The 19,551-nt window shown below is 41.6% G+C and overlaps 1 protein-coding gene across 1 annotated transcript; it reads left to right on the top strand.

Moving 5' to 3' along the window:
* The first annotated feature begins 5,785 nt into the window (after window positions 1–5,785).
* On the top strand, window positions 5,786–15,012 carry aste1a (asteroid structure-specific endonuclease 1a). Its single transcript, XM_085175971.1, has 6 exons — window positions 5,786–6,260; window positions 9,246–10,057; window positions 12,778–13,086; window positions 13,205–13,409; window positions 13,931–14,066; window positions 14,408–15,012. Exons 1-6 carry the CDS (start codon window positions 6,068–6,070, stop codon window positions 14,799–14,801), a joined length of 2,049 nt encoding a protein of 682 aa, XP_085032097.1. The 5' UTR covers window positions 5,786–6,067; the 3' UTR covers window positions 14,802–15,012.
* The last annotated feature ends 4,539 nt before the right edge of the window (window positions 15,013–19,551 follow it).

Genomic DNA, 19,551 nt, shown 5'->3' with positions numbered 1-19,551 from the left:
TGATGTTCATTTACAGTTCCCAGAATGACTTCATGCTCATGGGTTTGATCTTCAATTGAAACAAAAGAATAAAAATATTAACTTCAGACATAAAAAAAGAAACGCAATAACATGTTGTTTAGAGTCCTTTTTTATTAAAGCAATTTATGATATATTATATATTGTAGAATATATATATACTGGGAGTGCTGGGTATACAAGTCTGGCCTAAGTCTTCGGTCAGAAAGTTTGCAGCAGTCCAGGAGTTTAGTTCACCGTCTTTAATTAAGCTTCACAGAAGAACTGGTTACTGTAGCAGATGCAGTGTAGGTGACTATAGGCGTGGGTGTCTGGAAACAGAAACAGGTAATACTATAATCAGTAGTAATTAGTGAGAAACAATCAGAACACATCATCTACTCAGACACAGCAATATTTTACAATGTCCACAAGGGGTCGCTGTAAGACCAGAAGTTGGCTAAATAGCGCACATCTTCCCAGTTGCTAGTAGTAAAGCAAGAACATGGCAAGCTAACAACAGTTAAACTAAACAATAAACAACAGAAAAATCCTTCAGCCGCGGGATGTAAAGATTGGAGGAGATTCTGGCCGCTGGTATTAACTTAGTGCTAATTAATTAAATAATTAAATAAACCTACTAACATGATATCAGTGTATAGAGGCATAACTTTAGCTTTAACATGCACAAACAACTATAACTATTATCACACCAGTTAACCTGTCAAAGGTAATAACACTTACTGTCTCATTAACGCACACGGAATCACACAAACTGCGTTACAACTGCTCTGCACCTTTCGTCTCTCACCCTCTGCGTGACGCGCACATGATGATCACTGATGCGCTCATTTGGGTGCGCTTGATTCTTGCCTCTAGACATCCTGAGGCCGAGTCAGCAGGGGATTTGCACATATATCATCCACTTATAAAGTACTCTGACAGCCATGATTCACCCTCATTTCTTTAACCTGTGCAAGAAGCTGGACGATCTTATATCTTTTATAAGTGGTTTTGCACATTACTTCCTCCAAGACTAAAAAAGGTCTTTCTAAGGATTTGTTTTGGACATGGATTTCATTTTCAATCATTTTCAATGTGATCCTCGTACCATCTGCACAATAATGTTTAATGTTTCTTAAGCCTCTTTAACAGTGACGGATGAATTACTTGAGAATAAAAAGGTACCTATTAAAGAGATGAAGCAGTGCTGATGATTTCAAAAGAGATATTAGCCCAAATGTTTGCAAATCTCAGCTTTGATTGGAGTGTGTACAAAAAAGGAGGAAACCAGACAAGCAGAGAAGAAACGAGAACTGTTAAGTCTAATAAACTATCCACATGCCGGCTTGTACACAGACACGAGAGTTCTTCTTTACTGATGTTTACTGTGCTTCTTTAACGTACACAGGTACACCGTAGAACTGGTGAATACAAATGTACAAGAAAATTATATTTCAGCATTAAAACATATTGCAACATAAAATTCACAAACTATAAACAAACAAACCACTTTGGCCTGCAAGTAGACAAACCGGTGTAATTGGAACTTAGGACTTATTATTTCTTCCTTAGCTTGACTTTTACACGGCTAGACCGTCACCACGAGCAGCTTCTCTGACCTTACTTCCCAAAACAGGAAGTGACCTCTGCCCTTACCTTATACTTACAAAATTAACCGGTTATTTTCCACGTATCAAATTAACTGTACACCAATCCGGTAGGAAAAAAAGGAAAATGTTAACATGCTCAACACAAAAATAAAACATACAAAATAAAATGCGTTAATTACATTATCATTACAAGAGCTCCGCCTAGTGGTCAAATACTAACATTTCACCAACTGTTACAATCCACATCTACTAACCTCAGTCTCAGTTCATTCTTCCTGCAGGAGCTGTGATCCAATCTAAATGTGGACGTGGATACGATCCAAGGTACTTAAACAAAACACACAAGACTCTTTCTAGAGATGCCGACCGTGAGTCTTGGAGCTCCTCTCTTCCAAACGGCAGTCACTGAAAATGAATCAATGAATGCTGAATTATGACGACTGCATTGTCTCACCATGATCGCAAGATATGCATTAATAGACTGCGAATACAAAATGTAAACATTTTTTAACTGTTGTCAAGGAATAAAACACTGATAGTTGCATTGTTGTCAGTGAAGATCATCGTACCTCACTTTTCAACTCCACGTCCGGAAAAATTTGATTTCCCAGTAGAATAATTTGTAAGCACCAACTTTGGAGAGTAGAACGTGAGGACTCTTTCCAGCCCAGGCATCCATCATATCTACAAAAAGTAACGAGAAAAAGAGAAGTCAGCAGGACTAAATGTGAATCAAAATTTAAAATGCATAAATTCTTATGTAGTTGTCGGACAAAAGACGTGTTTCAGGGTAAACACTTTTAAGACGCTGATAAAATGGGCACATGGTTTAACGTTGTATTTAGTAGAAAAAAAGAGCACTTATGCTTTTATTTGGGGGTAAAGTCACACTTACACTGTTCTATAAACAAATTTGAATAAATTCATATTAATAAAAGAAAAGGAATTTAAATACATAGCAATAGAAAGGCTCTTGCTCTATCAAATCTTTTTTCCAGCAGAAACATTTATTACAACAATTTTTTCAATTATGTTTAGCTGAAGCTACATGAATATATTTTAAAATACTCGGGCTGAAGGCTCGCGCCTGTGGCCTTTACTATTACATCACCGTTTCTGGAAAAATGTTATTTTTCTCCTCCAAAACCAGTTTTATTATCTTTAAAACAGAGTCAGTTTCTGGGCTGTTAAAAGCAGCGTCTTAAAGAGTATTTGATCCTTCCAACTGCTGCTGGCAGTCAGTCATCACAACATTAATACACTGCTTGTAGTGGGCATTCTGTGTCACTAACAGCAGATATGACAGAAAAGAAGAAAATGAAGAAGATACACTACCAGTCAAAATTAGGGACACAGCTTCACATTCAGTGTTTTTCTGTGTTCATGCTTTTCATGCAGTGACAATCATCTAAGGCTGCGTTCACACTGCAGGCGAAAGCGCATCAAATCCGACTTTTTTGACCCTCTGCGACCATCTATCTGATCATGGTGTGACAGTGTGAACGGCACAAATCTGATATTTTCAAATCCGACCTGGGTCACTTTCGTATGTGGTGCTGAATCCGATACATATCTGATGTTTCAGAAAGCTGCTGTTTGATGGTCACGTCGCATTAAATCCGTCTTTTACGTCACCGACACAAGACAGACGCCAATTATCAGCGCTGGAGAAGACATCGCGAACACTTCCTGGACATCCGGTGAAACTGTTGGGAAGACAACGTTGGAGAAACGTGAACATTTTATTTGTTCTGTATAATCTGCAGATTCTGACAGAAATCTGCAACTATCCTTTGAAGCAGCGCTCCTCTAAAACAGCAATAAGGATCATTATTAGGTTATTTACATTATTATGTAAATAACAAAATAACTTAAAGCAAAAATTGGGAAACGTGAAGTCTGAAGTCTTTATATTAAGGTGCATCAGTCAAACAATACTGTTGCTCTGGGTCTAAACAGAGCGCGTTGTGTGTGACGTCTTCTTTTGCACATGCACCGCTTTGAGCGTTCACACTAGAGCGCGTTTGCTGTCGCAGCAAACGCGCAAATGCCCTAAACGCAGCAAATGCCCTAAACATAAACAAGGAAATAGAAAAGTTTATTATAGCTGTTTAAACCACGACAGGTCTGTATGTGGTAAAAGTCATGACCATACATCCTGAATGTAATGAATCAATTATGTGATATAATTAGGGGCTGACTGGTTCTCTGTATTTATGACAGTACGACTACTTCAGAAACCAAACAGATTATGTCACACACGAGATTACTGATACTACAAAAGTGATGGATGTAAAGTCATCATGACTAATGGCCTTCAGATATCATGGAGTTATTTTTAATACAAATATCAACTCAAAGTAGTTTAATTCCACATGCTGTCAGTAATTTTCCACATATGTAATAAAGACATAACAGTGGGTACACCTGCGTGAAAGGGTGTGGCACGTACCACTCCAAAAGTCATTACGACGTAATATATTGTAGTTAAGCTATAAAAGGACTTTTAGTTAACGCTGACTACAGCAAACCTTAAAACTTTCACTTTAATAAACGTCCACGTGCCTATTAACGGGTTAACTAGGTCAAAGAAAGGTCAAGCTAACTAAATCAGACTACACATTATGCTATTGTATATGTGTTAATATATATGTATTGATGACATTTATAAACGCGACGAAGTTGCTGTTATTACCTTTAATGAAAAGCGCTGATACTTTCAGTTTATATGCAACAACATCTTGTGCTCGTCTGGTTCCTCCTGTGGTGTTTGTTATTTTCGAAAACAAATTGTAAAGTAATCTTCTCGTTAGCTCAGACGCTCTTTGGTTTTCGGTTCGTGCGCACAACGTGAGCTAATTTGCATAATTGATGAGGAAAACCCACGTGACCGGGAGTCGAGTAGGCTTATGAAAGGTTGGCCGAAACTAACTTGCAACATTTTGAAAAGCCCTGTTACTTACAAAGACGATAAATATATATATTTAAATGTTGTTTTAAATATTATCTATTTACAAAGAAAAACTGTCAATGTGCATCATTATAGATTGGGGGGGGGGGGGCACATTTTGGCAGCCGATGCCACACAGTCTGATAACATCTGTATCCTCCATAACTTTTGCTGTGAAGAAGAAATCGTCTCCAAAGTTTCTGCACTTATTGGTTTTACTGTGACTTATTTTGTAAATAAACTCTTTCGTGATCGCTTCGCTACAAAGTGTAAACCGAGCGTAAATTCACTGCAGAGCGACGTGTTTCCATGATCGCGTCTGGTTTTACAGTTTTATCGTATCAGAGTCTTTTTCTAGACAAAGTATTCCCAGCAGCTTATTTCAGTGCACAGTTTAAGGCACATTACAATGTCACGAAGCTAATATGAAATTCATCGAGTCTGCTGTTCTCCAGCGTTTACTCTTTATCGCGTCGACTGCAGATCAGTGACACGTAGGGCAAGTGGCTCCTCCTACTTTGCGCGTTCCCGTGAATGGGGAAACAATTTTTGACGGGGGTAACTACTTTGGCACAACAATCACCATGACAACCTTAGTCCAGATACACAAACATGGCAGCTTTGTTTAGCATCAGCAGTAAACCAACACGACTTGCTTAAATTTGCCTGACAGCAAACCTACACTAATAATATGACGTAGTTATAAAGATAACACTTCCCATTGGTTCCTGAAAAGGGTTTGATATAAACAAAGGTCCCGCCCCCACATTGCAAAGGCATGACATCATAACAATGTGATTGATCCTTTGCATGGTTATGGTGATGTAGGAACAACACGAGCACTCTGGGCTCAGGGTTGTACCTTCTTACCGCTCAGTGCAGCTGCAGCATCTGCAGCCACCTCATCCAGATTCATCAGAAACCATCCCATAATATTTCTTCTTACAGCTGTGACAGTGTCTGACATGTAGCTGCGATTCTTAAAATCCATGTAACACCCTGATAAACACGAGGTCCCGTGTAACTACTTTTATTTCATGTAATCACTGACATTACTGTAAATTTCTGTAATGTTTTTTCTATATTTCTGTAGAAGGGCAGGAGGACGTTGTTTCCATGGCCACAGGCACGTGAACACATATGATCAGTGTTGGTCAAGTTACTTGAAAAAATAATAATAATGATGGATTGCATTTATATAGCGCTTTACAATTCCACTATTCATTCACTCTCACATTCACTGGTGGAGCAGCTACAGGTGTAGCCACAGCTGCCCTGGGGCAGACTGACAGAAGCGAGGCTGCCATATCGCGCCATCGGCCCCTCTGGCCAAAAAGAGTAATCACGAAAAAAAGTAATCAGTAACTAATTACTGACGCGTTACTGCCCATCTCTGCATATGATATTTCCGCTGTTGCAGGATGACTTTGATGGATCACCCAAATATCACCCAGCCCTTCTCAGCGCGTGCACGCTGCTGTCAGCTGTAATCAGCTGATGTGAAGAAATGAAACTTAAGGAAACACAGAGCGGAGGAGGCGCACTTAGAGATCCGCGGCGCACTCACACCAGGATGGGGGTTCAGGGTCTGACCACCTTCTTAGACAACCACCAGAAGATTTACCGGGACGTCCAGTTCGGCAGGAGCCGGCTGGTGATCGATGGATGCAACCTGAACTACCTGCTGTACTTTGACTCAGGTGAGGAGCTCCGGTCTGAACTCCAGGAGTCTGTTCAGTTTGTTTTCTTTACTGACGTCATTATCATCACTGATTCTGCTGATAAGTAGTATTAGTACTATTAATACTGCTGTTAATACAAACGGACGACCACCGGACAAACGGAAGCGTGACCGGCAAAAAGTGTGTGTGTGTGTGTGTGTGTATTATGGTGCGTGCGTGTGTATTTGTGTGTGTGTTTGTGTGTGTGTGCGCGCGTGTTTGCGTCTGCGCGTGTGTTTGTGTGTGTGTGTGCGCGCGTGTTTGTGTCTGCGCGTGTGTTTGTGTGTGTGCGCGCGCGTGTGTTTGTGTGTGTGTGTGTGCGCGCGTGTGTTTGTGTGTGTGTGCGCGCGTGTTTGTGTCTGCGCGTGTGTTTGTGTGTGTGTGCGCGCGCGTGTTTGTGTCTGCGCGTGTGTTTGTGTGTGTGCGCGCGCGTGTGTTTGTGTGTGTGTGTGCGCGCGCGTGTGTTTGTGTGTGTCTGCGCGTGTGTTTGTGTGTGCGCGCGCGTGTTTGTGTGTGTGCGCGCGCGCGTGTTTGTGTCTGCGCGTGTGTTTGTGTGTGTGCGCGCGTGTTTGTGTCTGCGCGTGTGTTTGTGTGTGTGCGCGCGTGTTTGTGTCTGCGCGTGTGTTTGTGTGTGTGTGCGCGCGTGTGTTTGTGTGTGTGTGCGCGCGTGTGTTTGTGTGTGTGTGCGCGCGCGTGTGTTTGTGTGTGTGTGCGCGCGTGTTTGTGTTATAGAAGCAAGAATTCGTTTTAAAATTCTTGTTTTAACACACAGAGAATTAAACGGCCCAGATTATTTATCCAAGCTTCTTATAAAACACTCGGCTGCTCGTCGTCTCCGCGCACAGACGCAGAGTCTGTCGGTTGTTCCCCGAACACGTCTGAAGACAACAGGGGGCGGAGCCTCCAAGTCTGTGGCACCACGGCTGTGGACCAGCTGATTCTGTGGATTCTTTTTAAAAGCAGTTAAAAACTTTTCTGTTCAAACAAGCCTTTTGTTGATCTACGTGTTTTATATTCTTCACATTTTTAATTTGCATTTAAACCTTTTACATTGTGCGTAAAGTCTGTTGAGTGTACTACTGTTTATTATAATCTTTGTGTACAGCACTTTGTGACTGCCTGTCTGTGAAAAGCGCTTAATAAATAAACTGTACTTACATAGTGCACGCGCGCACGTCTTCCCATGCGCGCACGTGTGTTGAATGTTAAAACAGATAAGATTTTAATCATGTCTGAGTCATGAAACCGCAGAATTATGAAACCTGGCTGCTGCTCTGATCTGGATGTTTCAGCTGTTTTACGCTCTGGACTTGGGCTCAGGCGACGTTACGTTCTTCGTTACATTAAAGAAGGAAAATGTGTAAAGATGAATGATTATTTCATGGTGTGAGCCTGCTTCAGCATGCAGACTCCCAACCAGAGATGGGCAGTAACGCGTTACTGTAATCCGATTACTTTTTCAGGTAACGAGTAAAGTAAGGGATTACTATTGGAAAAACGGTAATTAGATTACCGTTACTTTCCCGTAGGAACGCTGCGTTACTGCGTTACTAAAACCGTGATTTTTTGTGAGAACGTCTCATGACAGTGACGTAAGCGAGTGTGACGTTCGTGACAACAGCTGTGTGCAGATCAACAATGGATCATATATCGAGTGCAGAGAGAGTATGAGCGTGCAGCGTTTAAAGCGTGGAAGTACTGACCTTACTTTGAGTTTGATTCCATAAAAAGTGACAAAAACATTAGTGTCCGTTGTGCGTGGGAAGAAAACTTCTTTTTACAGCGAAAAAACCCCTAAACTTCCAAACAAGCACCGAGTAGCTACGACGTAATGGGAAACTCACAGAGAAACTCGCGGATTCTTCCACTGACCGCTGCACACCTGCACCAGGGTAACCCTCCGCCTACCCCACTCCTGCTTTACAGGTGAAAATAGAGCAACAGGACCGCTAGTCTTTGACTTTATTTATTTTCTGCTGTGTTTTACTTGCATCTATTTGAAAGACTGAGTGTAAACACACAAAATATTTTATTTTATGTGCTGGAATGTGCAGAAAATAGGTTTAAATGTTAAACTAATTTCTTCCAGTCAGAGAATGTTGCAGATAATTTAATGTTTGCTTGATGCATAAAGTTAAAAGATTAAAACTAATAAAACAAGTTTTAAAAAGAGACTTTTCCATTTGATTACATTTTGTATGATGATTATGCAGAAAGTAGAATTGGGCTGAAAGATCTATCGCTTTATCACCTATTCAGGTTGTAAATCGTGTTTTTAACAAGTAACTAAGTAACTAAGTAATTAATTACTTTTGAAAATAAGTAATCAGTAAAGTAACGGGATTACTTTTTTGGGGAAGTAATCAGTAATTAGTTACTGATTACTTTTTTCAAGTAACTTGACCAACACTGCTCCTAACCAACCACAAAGTCACAGAGTTTAGTGAGTTACTGACCCAGAATCAGCTGATGGTGCACTAAACTCAAACACCTTCAGACTGTAGACGTTTGATTCAGTCAGACTGATCAGGAGAGATTACTGAGCTCAGAGGTCATTTTCCCAACCTGAGGAGTCGCCCCCTGCTGGAGGCCTAAGTCCCTACAGCCTCACTGTTCAGAACCAGAATCTATAAAAAACACATTACATATATATGTGTAGTATGGAAGCCTTTAAGGTGCTGAGGGAAAATCACAGGATCAGTATCTGAAATACTGGTTTGAGTTCATGCACACTTTCATCACTCAGACGTGGTGAACATCACGCATGTCCTGGATGTGTAAAACTACTCGCCTCAGTATTCTTTGACCTTCCTGACATCTTCTCGAGCTTCCTGATGTCACAGCGTGGTGACAGCATTTGTTTCAGACAGTTTCTGCTTGATGTCAGCTCAGCGTGGTTTGTCACCACGTGCAAAACTGACTCTTGGAGTCTCTTTGTTGTGTTTCTTTTGGCTGATTCTTCAGGTCTGGACCAGAATCACGGCGGGGAGTATGCTGCCTATGAAAGCCTGATTGAGAGGTTCATCACAGCCCTCAGAACCTGCGAGGTCGATCCCTACATAGTGCTGGACGGAGGCTCGGACCCCACCGACAAGAAGCTCGAAACTGTGACACAAAGGGCAGAGCAGCGGATCGAAAGAGCCCATCGAGCAGCAAAGGACGGGGGGAAGGAAAACATCCTGCCAATCATGACCAAGTGGGTGTTCAGACAGACGCTGACCCGGCTGAAGGTCCCGGTCGCACAGTGCTTTGGCGAGGCCGACCGGGAGATAGCCGCCCTAGCTGATAAGTGGCAGTGCCCAGTGCTTTCCAACGACAGCGACTTCTACATCTTCAACCTCTCAGCAGGATTGTTGCCCATCTCTTACTTCCAGTGGCAGGATGTAAAGGGGAATGGCTCAAAGAGCTACATCCCTTGTAAGAGGTATTATACCTCCAGCTTCTGCATCTACTTCCAAATCCAGCCCCAGCTCCTGCCCACCTTCGCTGCCCTGGCTGGGAATGACTACGTGAAGCTGCCGAAGTATATCTGGCGTCAGTTTGCCCCAGACGCCAGTAGGCCTCAGAGCCACCTGGAGGGCCTGCTGTGCTGGATGAAGGACTTTGAGCAGCCAGAGGACGCCTTGAAGGCAGCAGTGGAGCTGATGGGAGGAAATGGCCAGAACAAGGAGAAGATGCTGCAGAGTTTGTCTGTGGGGATGGAGGAATACAAACTACCTCGCAGCTCGCTGATGGAGTTCTTCGTCCGTGGGGATGTTCATCCGTTCCTAGATGAGGTAATGATTCCCGGTACTCGTTCAAGGCAAAATGTCCTTTATTGAGGTCTGTCGTTCCACTGTGGAGACCAGACCAGAGTGCAGAAGGTCGGTTCTGTTTTCTCATAGAGGCAAAGATGCTGCGACAGCAGTCATTGGTTTTTGAAGTTTACACAGTGCAATAATGTTTATGTTGCGGCTCCTCCAACCTATGGCCGCGGCAGGCTAAACATGAGGACACAGATGACGCGCAACAATGAACACATAAAATACACTTCTGTACCATTTGCTCCTTTTATTCCACATGCAGCTGTCCAATATACAAATCAGTGCCTGGGATTAACTATTAGACAAATGCACAGACTGCACAAACAAATAACTGCAACTCACCAATAACTGCACTAACTACTATGCCAAACTACAACGTGGTCTATGGCATCAATTAGTGCACAAATATACAAAAACCATCAAGTTCCAGTTAAAATACATCAAAATCATTCAAGCTGCGGTCAACAGAAAGTTCTGCCTCATGCTCACCTTTCTGCTCATCAACATCAGGTGCTGTGAACAGGTGAGTGCAACCACATTTAACATCCACCACCCATGAGACGCCCCACACCTGTGCACCAACACAGTGAGTCCATTTAAACCACTTAGTCAAAAAGGAACAACTTATATGGCTCCTACAGTTTAATTTAGTAAAAAGCTAAAACGAGTTACTGATCACCAGAAATAGGCAGTAACGCGTTAACGCGTTACTGTAATCCGATTACTTTTTTCAAGTAGCAAGTAAAGTAAGGGATTACTATTGCAAAAACGGTAATCTAATTACCGTTTTTGCAATAGTAATCCCTTAATTTACTCGTAATTAGAGAGTATGAGCGTGCAGCGTTTAAAGCGTGGAAGTACTGACCTTACTTTGAGTTTGATTCCATAAAAAGTGACAAAAAGATTAGTGTCCGTTGTTCGTGGGAAGAAAACTTCTTTTTACAGCGAAAAAAACCCCTAAACTTCCGAACAAGCACCGAGTAGCTACGACGTAATGGGAAACTCACAGAGAAACTCGCGGATTCTTCCACTGACCGCTGCACACCTGCACCAGGGTAAACCTCCGCCTACCCCACTCCTGCTTTACAGGTGAAAATAGAGCAACAGGACCGCTAGTCTTTGACTTTATTTATTTTCTGCTGTGTTTTACTTGCATCTATTTGAAAGACTGAGTGTAAACACACAAAATATTTTATTTTATGTGCTGGAATGTGCAGAAAATAGGTTTAAATATTAAACTAATTTCTTCCAGTCAGAGAATGTTGCAGATAATTAAATTTTTGCTTGATGCATAAAGTTAAAAGATTAAAACTAATAAAACAAGTTTTAAAAAGAGACTTTTCCATTTGATTACATTTTGTATGATGATTATGCAGAAAAAGTAGAATTGGGCTGAAAGATCTATCACTTTATCACCTATTCAGGTTGTAAATCGTGTTTTTAAAAAGTAACTAAGTAACTAAGTGACTAAGTAATTAATTACTCTTGAAAATAAGTAATCACTTATTTAATCACTCACGTAATTACTTTTTTGGGGAAGTAATCAGTAATTAGTTAGATTTCAAGTAACTTGACCAACACTGCTGATCACATAAACTCATCTAGATCGTGTTTACAGAGGTCAAGACAGGAAGCCGCTTCCCCCTACAGCTATCGCCACCTGCTGGCTACTGAGAAGACGGAGCTCCTCACTGGCCTCACTTTTCAGACCTGGAAACTTTGTCCATCGTTCCTGATGTCTGTGGCTGTTCCCTGATGAAGAACAAGACTCTGCACCATCTGAATCTTTGACCCTTTGAAGTCAAACACTGTAAGAAGTTTTTAGGTTTATATGTTGAGGACCTAGATCACATGTGAACTCAGGGATGGTTCAAGTTGTGGACGGCTTTTCTCCCCCAAAGTCTAGAAAACAGGACTTTGGGTGATTTCTTCTTCTCAGAGACAGAGGTCCTCAGACGGTCTTTAAGTATAACGTGCTGGAAGGGTTCAGTGCTGCAGATGCAGGTGGAAGAGTCTGGAAATGGGAGCAGAACTCAGGACCATGGCTACAAGTTCAAGACTGGAAAAAGTCTAAATGTCCATCTGACCATCGTCAGGTCCAAGAAGTTAGTGTTACTGATGGAACTAAGGCAAGCTTCTGTAGCTCCTTCAGATTAGCTCGTGACGATCAGTACGTATGTTTCCTGACATATCCTGAACTCAAACGCCATAAATATCAGAATGGTTTTTGTTCTACCAGCATCTGCTCTAAACTTGATGCTTTATAACCAGAGCTGTCAATTTACAGACAGATACTTTCACCAATTGCTACGAAGATCTCAGATACGAGCAGCAGAAAGGATGTTCCTCTGAAGGGCGTCCAGGCTCATTCTCAGAGACAGGACGAGCAGTTCAGGCACTCAGGAGGAAAATAGAGCTGCTGGTCCTTTACATCTAAAGGACGTCTGGTTAGGACGTGTCCATGACGAGGCCTGCTCTGCCTGTGAACTGGATGTGCTGCAGAACATGGGTGGACTGAGGATTCTCCCAGCTACTGGCAATTACACTAGAAAAAAACACTTAAAAAACATCAACATGACAGTTTTATTCTCCTGAACAAAGGGTTAGGGAGACATTTACACCTCAGAGGGTTTGTAAATGTAAATGTTACTTGAGGTAAATGTCTGCTAAAACCTTCGTGTCCTGGTCTCCAGGAGCTCATTGGTCGCATCCCAGATTGGATGCAGCTGCGTGTGATGCAGGCCCGGCTGCCCGGGGACACCCTGGACGTACTGCTGCTGCACAGGCTGAGCCTCAGCACCCCCGTGGACCACAAAGACCTGCCCAGTGTCAACTTGACCTCCAGACCTCTCCGTCAGGTGATGTATGGGCTGCTGCTGGGCAAAGAGATGCCATATGAGGTGGAGGAGAGAGACAGAGAGGACCTCCAGCTGAAATTCATCCGAATCAAACCAACCTTCAGTCGAGTGGCTCAGCGGCTCCAGCTGAACTCACTGCACGAGGTGAGTTTTAGTGGAAATGAACTGCGGTTTGTGTTTTTAACCCTCAGTGCAGCAAGCTAACTTTAATGTCTGTCACAATGTCGTTTCAACTCTTCGTCCGGCTGCCTCGTGGCCCCAGGCGCAGCTCTCTGAACGTCTGGAGGTCTTACTCGAGGCTCTCGGGGTGAAAGAGGAACTTCTGAATGAGCTGCCGCCTCAGCTGCGCCTCCTAGTGGCTGTGACCTGTTACTGGTGGAGCAGAGCTCGGCCTTGTCCGGACCTGAAGCTGCTGAAGTCGCTGCTGCTGGGAATGAACCTCAAAGACACATCGCGACTCAGCGCAGGTAGGAAACGCAACCAGAGGAGACGTTACCAAAGCCTGCAGTTCCTCTGGTGTCCAGCAGAGGCGGCAGTGAGTCAGTCCCCATAGAGTCCCATGTTAAAACAGCAGAAATAAACATGTTTACAGCCTGATACACAAACTGCTCTGTTCTCGGACAGTGCTCACCTGTTTGAACTGGATTAAGGCTAAAGGTTTGCATCATTAGCAGCAGAGACGTGTGTGTTCGGCCCGTGGACTGTGTCGTCGATATTATTACCTGTGAAATAATCTCCAGGCTTCAGTCCAGAAATATCAACCGTGTTAGTCTGTTTTACGTTACACGACAAAGAAAGGTTCAAATCTACGTTTCTGAAGATAAAATCAGTTTTTAAACTTTGATTTTCTGATCTTAGTTTTTATTATTATGTTTAGTTGAAGGTTTTTCTTCTTTCAATGCTGCAGAAATCTTTAAAAATGTTTCTAAATAAGTCCCTCTGTGTGTGTGTGTGTGTGTGTGTGTGTGTGTGTGTGTGTGCTTTGCAGTTGTGCAGGCTCGCTGTCATCAGAAGCCTGATGTGGGCGTGGCTCACGCCTTCAGCCAGTGGCAGGTGTGCCTGAAGGACAGCATGCACCTGAACCAGCTGCTGGGCCTCCCTCTGCCTGAACCAGACGTCGCACGGTGAGACGTTCTCTCAAAGCGCTTGTTCACGAGGTCGTTTGTAGGCGTGTTTCACAGTATAAATGTGCACATGCAGGCAGACTCACACAGCTGTATGTCTGCATGGAAAAGCCTCATTGGGCTCCTGATGGATGGAGCCCCTCCCTCCCAGTTAGATGAAAAAGTGGCAGCTGGGAGCGGGGACTGTGCTGTTTCAGGAGGTTCTCACGTGAGATCAGATCTGGACTCGCCTGCTTAACCCAACATGTTTGTCTGGAAGGAGAAAGAGAGCAGAGCTCAGTTAGAGGCTGGTTTATAATGCAGCAGAGCGAACTTTCTCATCTTCTCTTTATGATCTGCAGGTTCTATCAGGGGACGCTGGTCCACCAGCTGGTCCACATGAGGAGGACAGGAAGCAGACTGAAGCGTGTCCTGAAGCCCGATCAGGCCAGCGTGCAGCAGTACCGCGACGTGCTGTCGGCCGTGCGCCGGCTCCGGCCCCGCCAGGGCTCCGAGTTCTCAGAGAGCGAGCAGCCAGAGAGGCGGGCTCTGAAGGACCAGACCAACCTCATGCCGTTCCAGCTGGACTACGACGAGGAGACGGAGGCTCGCAGCTCGGCCCGGGCGCAGGAAGAGCTGCGGCTGGATGATCGGCTGCTGCTGAAAACTCGGTACAAAACCAAGGAGAGAAGGAATCGCTGCAACAACGTGGAACTGAGCCGGAAGGAGGAGGGCCGAGGCGTGGACCTCCTCTGACGGACCGCCGCTGGAACCGCCGTCAGCATCCAGTCTGTCTGGCTTCAGCCCACTTTCTCCTCTGTTTTACTCTTTATGCGACAAATATCTTCTAGTTTTTCCACAATCTGGGTCATTTCAGAGGATTTTAGAGCCTTTTATTTGTGATTTAACAGGAAACATGAATGTAAGTTTAAGAAAACCTCATCAATAAAGTTTTAAATGTTTCTGACCCCCAATCTTTTTTTTCCTGTCCTGTCTGAAGGAAAGAAAAATGCCCAACAGATTTGTTTTACTGCTGCTGCTATACTGGTCCACTCGATTGTCATATTTATTCAGCCTTTACTATTATTATCATTATCATTATTATCATTATTATTGTTATTATTATTATTATCATTATTATCATTATTATCATTATCATTATTATCATTATTATTATTATTATCATTATTATTATCATTATTATCATTATTATTACCATTATTATCATCATTATTATTATTATTATTATCATTATTATCATTATTATTATCATCATTATTATTACCATTATTATCATCATTATTATTATTATTATTATCATTATTATCATTATTATTATCATCATTATTATTATTATTATTATCATCATTATTATTATTATTATTATCATTATTATCATTATCATTTTTATTATCATTATTATCATTTTTATTATCATTATCATTATTATTATTATCATTTTTATTATCATTATTATTATTATCATCATTATTATTATTATTATTATCATTATTATCATTATCATTATTATCATTATTATTATTATCATTATTATCATTATTATCATTATTATTATCATCATTATTATTATTATTATTATCATCATTATTATTATTATCATTTTTATTATCATTATCATTATTATTATTATCATTTTTATTATCATTATTATTGTTATTATTATTATTATCATTATTATCATTATCATTATTATCATTATTATTATTATCATCATTATTATCATTATTATCATTATTATTATCATCATTATTATTATTATTATTATCATCATTATTATTATTATTATTATCATTATTATCATTATCATTATCATTTTTATTATCATTATTATCATTTTTATTATCATTATCATTATTATTATTATCATTTTTATTATCATTATTATTATTATCATCATTATTATTATTATTATTATCATTATTATCATTATCATTATTATCATTATTATTATTATTATCATTATTATTATCATTATTATCATTATTATTACCATTATTATCATCATTATTATTATTATTATTATTATTATCATTATTATCATTATCATTATCATTTTTATTATCATTATTATCATTTTTATTATCATTATTATTATTATCATTATCATTATTATTATTATCATCATTATTATTATCATCATCATTATCATTATTATCATTATTATCATTATTATCATTATCATTATTATTATTATCATCATTATTATTATCATCATCATTATCATTATTATCATTATTATCATTATTATCATTATCATTATTATTATTATCATTATTATTATTATTATTATTATTATCATTATTATTATTATTATTATTCATTTTGATTTTATTTGGAGTTATTACAGGACTGGGCGATGGGAAAGAGAAAGAAAGAGGGCGAGAGAGAGAAGACAGCAGGGAAACCATGGCAACAGCATCAGCAACAGTTAATGCTAAACATGAATGTTACTGAGCAGCACACAGGACTGATAATGCATCAGATGTTTGGAGACAGCAGCCAACACAGACAGTGTGTGTCTGTTTACACCTGTGAAAGGTGTAAACAGACACACACTGTCTGTTTACAGTGTGTGTTCATCATGTAAGTGCTTGTGTTCATCATGTAAGTGTCTGATAGTGGGTGTGGGGAGGCCCCGCCCCCACAGGTCATGAGGCAGGCATGGAGGAGACCCCCCCAGAGCCCGAGGAGGACCGACTCCCATCCAGGGCCGTCGTCTGTGGCTCTTCTGCGCAGCTGCTGTCTCTATTTTCTGAGACTTCTCATTTTAAGGACAAATTTGCGTCACACTTGGATCAATTCTCACCTCGCTCCTCATTTCAGTTTGTTAGAACATCACGTTTGTGACATGTTACTAAATATGTGGACACCAGATGGCGCTCTGCGGTGATCACAGCATCGTAAGTGTTTGTTTGGCAGGCGATCAGAATGAACAGCTGCAGATCATAAATCAGCTTCTGAGAAACATCTGGGTGTTTCACCTTGTTGGAAGTGCGTCGGCCAGTCTGCAGTATTTCGGTAGCAGACTGACGTAATATGACGAAGGTGCACGCGGCGCCCACAGGACATCAGAAGATCTGTCCGGTGGGTTTGATTCAGGTTCGTGTTTGGCTCGGTGCTCTCGTACTGTCAAGTACTCGTAGTCCTTTAACAACAGCCATAACCTGCTACAGCACAAACGTTTTAGTATTCAAAAACACTTAAAGTGCATAAAGCAGACGCTGATTCTGCAGAATCCTAAACAGACATGACCTGATTCATTACTCATCACTTTAGTGTCACAGCTGCAAACAGCTGGATAGTTTTATATCTAATAAAATATAAACAAATGAACATTTTCAAATCTGCAGTTTGCAGAACAAAGAACAAAAGTTTCCACACGAATCCTAGAAAGCAGCAGAAAGGACATAAAACCTGTGCTGCAGTGGCGTAAATGTACAGTACTCCTCGCCTCTGTGCACGTTAATCTGAGCGTGCTCAGCTGCGTGCATGAACGACGCTCTGCTCGTGTTTGTGTGTCTGAATAAACACAAAACAACCGAAGTTAAAGATGAATTTCACAGAAACATCACTGAATGATCCTGCGATGACTGTTTAACGCAAATCTGGCTGCGCTGGTTCATCGCCTCAGGTGCTCCAGCTTCCTCCCACAGTCCAAACACATGCATGGAGTTTCATTTGGCCCCCAGCCCTCCTCCTCCCCCTGCAGTGGGGATGCCATAATCTGCAGTTTGTTCATTTAAAGGAAGCTTTTTCCGTGCTCTCGATCTGAAGTGTTTACAGCAGCTGTTCAACATCACGCTGCTGGAATAAAAACTACTTCCTGTTGAGTTTTCTCTGCACGCAGAACGCTGAACTGATGCGTGCTTCTTCATCATCATGTGCTTTGCTACAGGATCCGTGGTACCTCAGTACAGTTCTGCTGGAGTAAGTGATGCATGGAGGCAACTTTACTGCAGCCACAGAAACCGGAAGAAAGAAAGCGACAGCGCTGGATCACAGCAGCAAAACAGAAGGAAATAAGATGCAAATATTTGTGATGCTGCAACCACGGGGTGACCTAACAATGCGCTGCAATAACAGTGCAGCAAAAGCAACATTCAGCATGAATTACTGCCTCCAAGATCCAGTGCGAGCTCAGGCAAGTGTTCAACAGCGAGGCCGTTCAGATGGACGACAGGAGGCTGAAGGAGAATCTGCTGTTGCGATAACAAATGACTCTTCTGATAGAAATCGCTGAGCACTGTGCAAAAGCTCGGGAGGACTCAGCTGCAGATGTATCCAGAGGAGAGATGCATCAGAACAAACTGCCTGTGACAGCTGACTGCAGCACGTGCAGGAGAGCACAAACCATCCCAGCACACTGCAGCACGCAGGCATCGGTGTGGCGCTCGCTGTGCGCACTGCTGAGAAACAGGCGCTGAGCTCCTCGTCTGTATGTGACTAATGGGTTACAGTGATGATGATGATGATGACGACGACATCACGGGTAACATTTTCTACTGAAAGCAGAAAAAAGTCGAGACGTTAAGCAGAGGCTCAGCGTGCCTCTCTGTCTCTCCTCTATCCTCACAGGTAATTGGATGCTTTACCTGGTCTTCACAATCAACAGCAAAGATGAGAGCTGATAGACAGAAACAGCCCGGTGAGGATGGGAGTCCTCTCACTGCCTACACAACACAGTCAGCCAAGGAGGTGAACCCACGGTGAAACCTGGCCCCACCCTATCATGGGATTTCCTGAGGTCAGAAGGATGTGAGCGGGCATCAAGGCGTCTGCTTTATATTTTTATTGAGTTCATGTTTGTTTTATAACTCATAGATTTGTTACATAATTCATCTTTTCGGGATTAATACGTTTGAAAATGTTGTGTTTACATAAAGTAATGATGTGTCACTGTTTGGGAACCTAGAAAGGTTCTCCTTAGAAAACAGTTTTTACAGTTTCTTTCCAGAGTAAACGGCAGTTTTATTAAAAACCAACAAACATGGGTTTTACGTTGCATATCAACACAATTTAAAAACTGGTACATAGTTTGAAGTCCGCACCTTCGACCCAAGTTGAAATGGAGACTCTGGTCGACCCCAGAGGGTTAACCAGAAAGCCTAAGTTAGCTAGTTATGTATCGGCTAATGTTTAAAGCTTTCACTCGAGTAAATTAACTCATATCACTGCTAAGTAATGTTAGCTATGTTCACAGCATCCATAACAGCGCTGCCATACTGCATCACACTCAGTGCATTTCAATCATTTCTCCAGCGAGTTTGAGCAAAATAATAATCAGAATTTAAAAAAATAGCGTGTGTAACGTTCACGTACTGGAAAATGATTTACTAGCACTCACCTATCATGACTGGAGGGCGCAAACTCTTTTGTTCCATCAAACACTCATTAAAACAGCGACCTGCAGGTATGTTAGCGCACTCATCACCGACTGTCCGAGGGGGGCGGGGTCACACGTTGAAACAGACACAAGGCAGCCAGA

The sequence above is a fragment of the Neolamprologus multifasciatus genome, chromosome 11 (assembly GCF_963576455.1).
Source record: "Neolamprologus multifasciatus chromosome 11, fNeoMul1.2, whole genome shotgun sequence".
NCBI classification, from domain to species: Eukaryota; Metazoa; Chordata; class Actinopteri; order Cichliformes; family Cichlidae; genus Neolamprologus; species Neolamprologus multifasciatus.
Note: the sequence above shows the minus strand (reverse complement) of the source record. Positions and strands in the feature narration are given on the sequence as shown.

What these genes read in the sequence shown, in the direction of transcription:
- aste1a (XM_085175971.1), top strand. Translation starts at nt 6,068, where the DNA reads ATGAAACTTAAGGAAACACAGAGCGGAGGAGGCGCACTTAGAGATCCG. An exon ending in TTCATCCGTTCCTAGATGAG is followed by an intron (nt 10,058 to 12,777) that starts GTAATGATTCCC and finishes CCTGGTCTCCAG; the next exon opens with GAGCTCATTGGTCGCATCCC. An exon ending in CACATCGCGACTCAGCGCAG is followed by an intron (nt 13,410 to 13,930) that starts GTAGGAAACGCA and finishes TGTGCTTTGCAG; the next exon opens with TTGTGCAGGCTCGCTGTCAT.